Genomic DNA, 10,549 nt, shown 5'->3' on the forward strand with positions numbered 1-10,549 from the left:
GAATAAAATATAATCAACTGTCCAAATGTGAGTCTTAATATTTTGGAATATGGAGATTTTAATGTCAAGAATATTGTAGGTGGCATAACTGAGGTACAGGAAGCTGCACAGCGATCTGCACTTATCTAAGGCCAAAATTCCACAATCTTATGATTTGTTAAATATATATGTGATTATTTGAATAAAAGTGATACATTTGTTAAATAAAATAATTATGATTTAAATGCGTCAAAATGTAATAAATTCACTAATAGTTCTGTAAATCAAAAAAAAAATTGATTTGTGTATAACTTTTTATTATATTGAATACTTTTAACTTAAAAAAATAAATTATTGAAGTATTTCTTTTATATTACCTGTGCTAATGTCCATAGTAAAATAATTTAACCATTTCATACAGCTATTGAAATAGACTAACATCTGATTGATTAACATACACAGCAGCAACTCAACTGCACACCAATCAGGTGTTTTTCACTGTGCGCACTGAGTTTGATGGGTAGGTTTAAGTAGAATAAATATGTGGTTTGCTGTAACATGGGACAAAGAAAATTTGAGTTGGAATAAATAGTTAATTCTGCTTTGAGATATAATTCACATAAATCGATAATTAAATTGTAATGAATTATTTTCACATTTAAATAATTATTCAGGAATATATTTATTCAATGTATTCATTTCCTGTTTATTAAATGATTATCTATATAACTGTATTTTTACTGACTTCTTGATGCATAAAATTGTTCTGCACATTAATTAAAAAGATGCCTTCAGAGAACCTTAAAGGACCCGCCCCTAAATATGCTACGTTCAAGGAACATCACGGGATATGTTCCCTTACTGCTTCAGCCCCACTGAGCAGGTTTAGTAACTAGAAAATAAAAGGCAAGTCGGATTTTTTTAATTTTTTTTTTTGGTTTTTCTTTTACATGTATTATGCTTAAATTGTTTTGATAAGAAGAGCTACACCAGAAAGCATAATTTTAAGTTTACGCTTTTTTCGTCTTTGTAAACTCAACCAAAAAAAAACCAAAAAACATATTCGGTTGTTTAAAGCTAGATGAGCGTTTTATTTATCCCATTCAGTATTGGTTCTATAAATAAAACACAAAGAGCAGAGACGGCTTGGGATAACCCGTGATCGGTTTCAACGAAATGCCCTCCATCAATAACGGTTCCTACATGCCGTGAATGCAGCTGCTGCTTCTTGTTCCGCAGCAACAATGGCTACCAGCTGTCATACATGGAGACCAGACCGAGGACGGACCTGGAAACATTATGGGATAGTTGTCGTCTTGTTTATGGATTTATTTTTACAGTTCGTAAACGGTATGTTTATGTATATAGTTACATTTATTGAAGAAAGAGTCGCTAGCTTTTAGTTTTCTAACCGTAGCTAGCAACACTGTGCTAGCATAGCAAGCTAGCCCCTGCACTTAGCTGCTTCTGTATGAAAAGAACACTGACTGAGATGCACTGATTCAATCATTATTTTTACTGTTAATAACAACAAAGCAGTAGGTATTACTACTAATTTAGGAGGAATTACTGTATCCTCTTGTCATCTCGGTGACGAAGCGAACTTGCCTAAATAAGCTGTGCTTTTTTCTCAATATGGTCGCTGATCAGGGTACCTAAGTTCTCCCCATGATGGCCAGGAGCCCCCGTACACAAGGGACACCCAGCGTGGAACTACCACCAGCAACAGCTCGGTGGTCCCTACTGTAACCTCTGGTAAGTTCAAACAATATACACTGCTCAAAAAAATAAAGGGAACACTCAAACAACACATCCTAGATCTGAATGAATGAAATATTTTCATTGCTGTTTTGTACAAAGTTGAATGTGCTGACAACAAATCACACAAAGGTCATCAATGGAAATCAAATTTTTTAAACAATGGAGGCCTGGATTTGGAGTCACACACAAAATTAATGTAGAAAACACTACAGGCTGATCCAACTTTGATGTAATGTCCTTAAAACAAGTCAAAATGAGGCTCAGTATTGTGTGTGGCCACCATGTGTCTGTATGACATCCCTACAACGCCTGGGCATACTCCTGATGAGACGGCGGATGGTCTCCTGAGGGATCTCCTCCCGGACCTGGACGAAAGCATCCGCCAACTTCTGGACAGTCTGTGGTGCAACGTGATGTTGGTGGATGGAGCAAGACATGATGTCCCAGATGTGTTCAATCAGATTCAGGTCTGGGGAACAGGCGGGCCAGTCCATGGCTTCAATGTCTTCATCTTGCAGGAACTGCTGACACACTCCAGCCGCATGAGGTCTAGCAATGTCCTGCATTAGGAGGAACCCAGGGCCAACCGCACCAGCATATGGTCTCACAAGGGGTCTGAGGATCTCATCTCGGTACCTAATGGCAGTCAGGCTACTTATGGGAAACCGGTCATGCTGAAGGATGTTGCAGGCAGCAGATCGCTCTCCACGGTGTCACCAGACTCTGTCACGTCTGTCACATGTACTCAATGTGAACCTGCTTTCATCTGTGAAGAGCACAGGGTGCCAGTGGCAAATTTGCCAATCCTGGTGTTCTTTGGCAAATGCCGAGCGTCCTGCACGGTGTTGGGCTGTGAGCACAACCCCCATTTGTGGACGCTTGGCCCTCATACCATCCTCATGGAGTCGGTTTCTAACCGTTTGTGCAGACACATGCACATTTGTGGCCTGCTGGAGGTCATTTTGCAGGGCTCTGGCAGTGCTCCTCCTGTTCCTCCTTGCACAAAGGCGGAGGTAACGGTCCTGTTGCTGGGTTGTTGCCCTCCTACGGCCTCCTCCACGTCTCCTGGTGTACTGGCCTGTCTCCTTTTAGCGCCTCCAGGCTCTGGACACTACGCTGACAGACACAGCAAACCTTCTTTCCACATCTCGCATTGATGTGCCATCCTGGATGAGCTGCACTACCTGAGCCAGTTGTGTGGGTTGTAGAGTCCGTCTCATGCTACCACAAGTGTGAAAGCACCACCAACATTCAAAAGTAACCAAAACATCAGCCAGAAAGCATCGGTACTGAGAAGTGGTCTGTGGTCCCCACCTGCAGAACCACTCCTTTATTGAGTGTGTCTTGCTGATAGCCAAAGATTTCCCCCTGTTGTCTTTTCCATTTGCACAACATCATGTGAAATTGATTGTCTATCAGTGTTGCTTCCTAAGTGGACAGTTTGATTTCAAAGAAGTTTGATGTACTTGGAGTTATAGTGTGTTGTTTAAGGGTTCCCTTTATTTTTTTGAGCAGTGTATATTCATCATATGGAATATATCATTAATTTTCTTTTAGCACGAAATCCCTTTTATACAAATAAGTAGGACAGCTGTTAATATCCTGTATCTTTGAATTGATAGACAGCTCTTTAGCAGTCTTGAAAAGTCTGGAAATGTATGATATTCGATGCTATTATTTGTTATGTTAGAATTTTTAACACAGAAATGTTGGCCTACTAAAAAGTATTTCCATGTATGGTAATGTGTTTGTACTCAATACTTGGTCAGGGCTCCTTTTGCATGACTTACTGCATCAATGCGGTGTGGCATGGAGGTGATCAGCCGGTGGTTCTGAGAGCGGTTTAACAGCAGCCTTACGCTTGTTTCCATTGTGGGCTTTAGTGCTTCTGATCCTCATCTGTACAATACTAAACCTTTGCTGGCCAATCAAGCACAGTGATACTATGACCATCTGATTTTTGGAGTGTTACTAGCTGTAAGCAATAATCATTGAAATTATTTAATTGAGAATATATATATATATACACACATATTATTTCCTTTACATACTAATACGTCTAAATGTATGCCTACCTTTTTCTTCTTAATAGAGAATTGTTTTCTGTTGCTGGTCAGCAAACAGCGTTAATATATCTGTAACTACAGAGTTACATTGTATTATTGTATTTTAATAGGCACCCTACTTAAAAAGCAGAGTTCTTTGTCCAACACAGCCAATCGTTTTTTGCCAACTCTGTTAATGTGTTTTATTGTCAATCCAAATTCAATGCCGGATGTTGCGCAGTTTCTCCAACAGATGAGGAGAACCACACTGCGAAATGTCCAAGCGCAGGTTTGTGTGATCGACTGCCTGCTGTTTGCTTTCATTGCAATTACCAACACAACTGCACTTATGGGAAACCGGCATCTTTCACTTGTAAACCCAAGAAAGGCGTTCATTGCATAGTGAGTAACATTTCCTTTATGGGTCTGATTTACACAAAGGGCTTGTAAGAGTTACTCTGTAGTAATGTTTTTAATCAAATGTGCAGGGAAAGTCAGGAGAGCAGCAGAGCAACTTTACTCTCTCCATCACCTGTCAGTTCTGCTGGCAGCTGGACCCATCCAAGTACCGCTGCTCAAACTCCACCAACTGTATGACAGTGTCCTGTCCCCGCAAACGCTACAACGCCACCTGTGACGTCTTGGACCACATGCATTGTTTAGGTATGACTACAGATGTTTTGAAAAGGTCTGACTTGCCTTTGGTAACAATGGGATAACTATATACGCACAGTTTACTGTGCAAATTCTGTATTCGTCATCTACTTTGAGCTTATAGAGAGATGGTTCCTTTTCCATGAAAAGATATGGACAGTTGGGTTTTTTTCCTGTTAATGGAGCACTGAGTCATGCAAAACTTTGCATTGTCTACTTCTGTTACATAAACAGTAATGAAAAGTGTGGGATGACTTTTTTGCTATCTCCATTTAAAAGGTGGCTTAAATTTATACAATTAAATTAGTTTTGCATGCAGGTAAACAGCAGTGTGTAGAAGATTTATACAAAACTGCTTTGTGCATGTTTTTTTTTATTTCCTTTTGCACATTTATGCACCAAGAGTATGTAGGCTATATTAAAATGACTGAATGCTGCAGCCTGTGCTGTATTCAGCTTGTAGAGGATGTTCATTTTTCTCTCCCACTGACTGAAAAGAAGCTACTGTTGGCAAACAAAGATGTGAAACAGCACTCAGAAAAAAATGGCATGCAAATTTAGATGTCAGATTCATTGTTTGTAGCTTTGTGATTACTCTGTTGAGAAAGAATATGCGTCAAAAAGGCAGACTGATTTCCCAGTGATGTTTTTGTTATTGGATGGGAAATGCTTTTCATTCTAAACTGTGCCTCCCTTTAAGGTTATGTTTGCGTAATCTCATTCTGATTGTAGGTAGAAAAAGAGCAATAATCTGTGCCAGCATATTCTGTGATGAGATACATGAGATTTGTTTTCGCATTATTCCTTTTTCACTGTGGCCACCCAGCACATAGGATTCTGAAATCACCTTAGTTTGGCACAATTTTTGTACTAGTTTACCTTCAACTGAGTGATTAGTAATTAAAGGTCCTTAACTACACTTGTATCCGTTCGTTGTTTTTATTTTGTGCCCTAGAAGAAACTCTTTATATTTTTGAATGATTAAGGCCATATGTTACCAACGAAGAGAAAAATAGACTTCTGAGAATTAAGGGTTTAAATGAGATAGCTGCTGCTCCTGAAAGTCCCTTGGTCTAATTACGTTTGAAAATGAAACATTTATTTTAGCATGAGTAATGACCTGGTGTGTTTAAGTTATGCTTGCACTCGATTGATTTTATGACTAGAAAATGTCAGTTTTGTGTTGTCTGAATTCGTAGGCAACATATGTTGACAACAAGTTTGTTGCTGTGGCTGTTTTTCTAGACTGTATCAGACAGGAATATATGTAGTTCTACTTTCCGAATGTTATAACAGCCTCTCACACATTTAACATATGCAGTGCCTTGTAAAAGTATTCATACCACTTGAACATTTTCCACATTTTGTCACATTACAGCTGCAAACCTTAATTTATTGAAACTGGGATTTTATGTGAAAAACAATTACAGCTGCATTTACAGCTTTAAGTCTTTTAGGGGATGCCTCAGCCAGCTTTGCACATCTAAACCGAAATTTTGCCTAATTTAGTCAGATTGGCTAAAAAGCATCTATGAACAACAATTTTTAAACGTTGCCACAAATTCTGAAATGTTGGTTAAATTTTTACCACTCTGCTACAAAGGCCAGATTTTTGGAGCATAAAACTAATAGTTGTCTTTTCAAGAGATTCTCCCACCTGAGCCGTGGATTTCTGCAGCTCATGCTGCATGGCGAAGCTGAAAAGAAGTTTGGACACACCTTCTTATTCAGTATTTTCTTTATTTTCATGACTATGAATATTGTAGCTTCACACTGAAGGCATCAAAACTATGAATTAACACATGTGGAATTATATACTGAACAAAAAAGTGTGAAACAACTGAAAATATGTCTTATATTCTAGGTTCTTCAAAGTAGCCACCTTTTGCTTTGATTACTGCTCCGCACACTCTTGGTATTCTGTTGATGAGCTTCAAGAGGTAGTCACCTGAAATGGTTTTCCAACAGTCTTGAAGGAGTTCCCAGAGATGCTTAGCACTTGTTGGCCCTTTTGCCTTCATTCTGCGGTCCAGCTCACCCCAAAACATCTCGATTGGGTTCTGGTCCAGTGACTGTGGAGGCCAGGTCATCTGGCGCAGCACCCCATCACTCTCCTTCTTGGTCAAATAGCCCTTACACAGCCTGGAGGTGTGTTTGGGGTCATTGTCCTGTTGAAAAATAAATGATGGTCCAACTAAACGCAAACCGGATGGAATAGCATGCCGCTGCAAGATGCTGTGGTAACCATGCTGGTTCAGTATGCCTTCAATTTTGAATAAATCCCCAACAGTGTCACCAGCAAAACACCTCCACACCATCACACCTCCTCCTCCATGCTTCACAGTGGGAACCAGGCATGTAGAGTCCATCTGTTCACCTCTTCTGCGCCGCACAAAGACACGGTGGTTGGAACCAAAGATCTCAAACTTGGACTCATCAGATCAAAGCACAGATTTCCACTGGTCTAATGTCCATTCCTTGTGGTCTTTAGCCCAAACACGTCTCTTCTGCTTGTTGCCTGTCCTCAGCAGTGGTTTCCTAGCAGCTATTTTACCATGAAGGCCTGATTCACACAGTCTCCTCTTAACAGTTGTTCTAGAGATGTGTCTGCTGCTAGAACTCTGTGTGGCATTGACCTGTTCTCTAATCTGAGCTGCTGTTAACCTGCGATTTCTGAGGCTGGTGACTCGGATGAACTTATCATCCGCAGCAGAGGTGACTCTTGGTCTTCCTTTCCTGGGGCGGTTCTCATGTGAGCCAGTTTCTTTGTAGCACTTGATGGTTTTTGCGACTGCACTTGGGGACACTTTCAAAGTTTTCCCACTTGTTCGGACTGACTGACCTTCATTTCTTAAAAGTAATGATGGCCACTCGTTTTTCTTTACTTAGCTGCTTTTTTCTTGCCATAATACAAATTCTAACAGTCTATTCAGTAGGACTATCAGCTGTGTAATGTATCCACCTCCTGGACAACACAACTGATGGTCCCAACCCCATTTATAAGGCTTGAAATCCCACTTATTAAACCTGACAGGGCACACCTGTGAAGTGAAAACCATTTCAGGTGACTACCTCTTGAAGCTCATCAACAGAATACCAAGAGTGTGCAGAGCAGTAATCAAAGCAAAAGGTGGCTACTTTGAAGAACCTAGAATATAAGACATATTTTCAGTTGTTTCACACTTTTTTGTTCAGTATATAATTCCACATGTGTTAATTCATAGTTTTGATGCCTTCAGTGTGAAGCTACAATATTCATAGTCATGAAAATAAAGAAAACTCTGAATGAGAAGGTGTGTCCAAACTTTTGGTCTGTACTTTAGATGTGTATAATTTTTTTTTTTTTCTGAGAATAAGCTTGCTCTTGGAAGTTTTCCTACATCAAGTTTTAATATTTAAAGCCACTATTTTGTACTTCATTTTCTTCTGCAGGCAACAGGCGTTTTCAGAAGCGTTTGTTCTGTAATTGGACAGGTGGATACAAATGGTCAACGGCACTCGCACTCAGGTAACCTTGTCTCAATCATTTTGACAGTTTTCTTTTATACTCAATCAGTTTGAGTCAGGATGTGTGCTCGTAAATTATCACCTTTTGAATCTGTCCCTCTGCTCTTTCCTGCCGTAGCATCACTCTTGGTGGTTTTGGGGCAGACAGGTTTTATCTGGGCCAGTGGAGAGAGGGTCTTGGCAAACTGTTCAGCTTTGGAGGCCTGGGTATTTGGACGCTGATAGATGTTCTTTTGATTGGGGTCGGCTATGTGGGACCTGCCGACGGCTCGCTCTACATCTGAAGCAGAGCCCCCCTTGGGACGTTGCTGTATGCAGCCCCTTCCGCCTCACACTACTTTGCTCGCAAGAGATCGAAGATCTGAGATGCTGTGTTCTTAGCACGTTTGTCTGCCCAGCATATCAACACGTCCTCATCCCATCTGCTAACGGGCAGGAAGTGTTTTCCTAGTCAAGCCAGCGATGACTCTTCCTACAGAACCAACATGCTCCGTTCCAATCGCTCTGCATCCGTCTCCTGTTGAGATTGGGCCGATGGGGCTGCGCAGGAGGATGATGTGCCACCGATTATGTGTATCCAGTTGATTTAGACTCCCATCTTGCTGATGCACATGTTTGACTTCCTGTGGAGCGATTCTTTCAGACACATCCTGTCACCTTACAGCACTTATTGCTCCTACTTTATTGCAAGGTAAATGCCTCAATGAGGGTCAAATGATTGCCATGGGTGCAGAGCTTTTTATGGTAACATGACTCACAAAAGACTGGTTGAAGGTTAAAATGTATGTTCTAAAAGCATAAATATGCTGTGTGTGTGTGTGGGGAGTACTGCAATGTGATATTTTTGTTGAAAATAGCCAGTGTCCTGGACAAAATATCAACATTTTTTATGCCTGGATTTCATTTTTCTTTCTAAAATTTATGTGTGCCAGCTACAACTGTACGGACATTGACCTGGGGGTTAAATAATTGTTAATAATTATTATATATTATTATTTGTACTTTATTGTCTTTTGAAATTTTGTTTCAAATAAAGGAAAAAAAAAATAACTTCCTTCACTTACTTCAGCTGTATAGTCAGATTTTCTTATAATATTACAGCAGCATATGTATGAAACACTTCAGATGTGTTGTAGTTGCAAACTGCAGCTATTTTGTGGTTTTCCCGTAGAGATATTGGAGATATATTCTCTGCACACTACTGGCAACCTTCCCCAAACACTATTCACTTTCTTTTCATCTTTGAGACCAACAGCAATCTGTTATGTAACTGCTGTGACAGTAAATGATGTTTTCTTTGTAAGTTATGTAAATAAAATCTAATTATACTCTACATTGCCAAACGTTTGTCACTGAATATACAAGGAGGACATTCATATAATCTTTAAGATTTGTATATTACATTAGCTTTTATGGTGGTTCGGTGAATAATAATTAAGGTGTTAGAGTAACAGTGGATTTTGAGGCAAAATTAAAAGATGAACCTGCTGAAAAGTACACACAGATCTCAGTAATTTCAGTAGAAAGTTAATGTATTTCAGTAATTCAACAATTGAGAATCTCAGATTGATGAGACAGTGATGTTTCAAGAATTCTTGTTCATTTTAATTTGCACGACCTACAGCTACTAAAAACCAAAACTAGTTCAAAGTAGTCACCAACATCCCCCACAATTAGGATAAAACACAGGATGTCATAGCTTAAGAAGCTTGTAGAGTACTCAGTTTTGTATCCAAGCACATTTAAGGAAAGTTTAGTGGAAGGAAAAAAGTGATGTAGGAAAAGGTGTGCAAGCTTTCCATAACGTCCAAAAAATGATTTTTAAGACCAAAATGCCAGCTTTTGGAAAAATACCTCCATTTACTGTACAGTGTATGCAATCAGTATTTGGTTGGATCTCCCTTTGCATAAATAGCCATCATAGCATGAAGGCAGTCTGGTGTCTTATCTTCCTCTATAGATTCTCTCTGTGGTTTAAGTCACGTGAGTTTTCTGGACAATCAAGCACAATGATACCATGGTCAATAAACCAGGTGTTGGTACTTTGGACGGTGTGGGTTTGTCCTGAGTCCTGCTAGAAAAAGATAAAGCTTGTCAGCAAAGGGAAGTATGAAGTGCTCTTTTTGTGGCTTAGCCTCCTTGTGAAAGGAGTCACTGACTGTCTGCCGGACAGCTGTCAAGTTAACCCTCTTTCACATTATCATGTAGGCAATAACATCACATTTTTATAATAAAATTACCCTTGTTATTGGTCCTACATGTTCTTTATTTTCTGAGAAACTGAAATTTGGGTTTGTATTAGCTGTAAGACATAATTACCTAAATTACCAGAATTGAATTTCTGAAATATATAACATATTAATTATACACCTCCCTGCAGCCTGTAGTAGAAATTCAGTGTTTCCTTATGAGGTGAGGTAATTTTTCTCTGCACTTTTTCTCACATTTTAAGCAGCTATTGTTGCTGGAGTCCTTTGATCCACTCGTACGGTTGACAAAAGGAGAGGATCAGGAGTGCAACATGATTGCCAGCATTTCCTTCCTGATGTCTTCCTGTTCAAGAGCAAACAGCCTAATCAATGCACTAAATTACTACAGACATA

The 10,549-nt window shown here is 39.6% G+C and overlaps 1 protein-coding gene across 1 annotated transcript; it reads left to right on the forward strand.

The window, feature by feature from the left end:
- The first annotated feature begins 1,168 nt into the window (after window positions 1–1,168).
- Window positions 1,169–9,279, forward strand: tm2d3 (TM2 domain containing 3). Its single transcript, XM_047362439.1, has 6 exons — window positions 1,169–1,329; window positions 1,630–1,734; window positions 4,027–4,187; window positions 4,274–4,448; window positions 7,872–7,947; window positions 8,065–9,279. Exons 1-6 carry the CDS (start codon window positions 1,224–1,226, stop codon window positions 8,228–8,230), a joined length of 789 nt encoding a protein of 262 aa, XP_047218395.1. The 5' UTR covers window positions 1,169–1,223; the 3' UTR covers window positions 8,231–9,279.
- Window positions 9,280–10,549: the final 1,270 nt, after the last annotated feature.

The sequence above is a fragment of the Girardinichthys multiradiatus genome, chromosome 4 (assembly GCF_021462225.1).
Source record: "Girardinichthys multiradiatus isolate DD_20200921_A chromosome 4, DD_fGirMul_XY1, whole genome shotgun sequence".
NCBI classification, from domain to species: Eukaryota; Metazoa; Chordata; class Actinopteri; order Cyprinodontiformes; family Goodeidae; genus Girardinichthys; species Girardinichthys multiradiatus.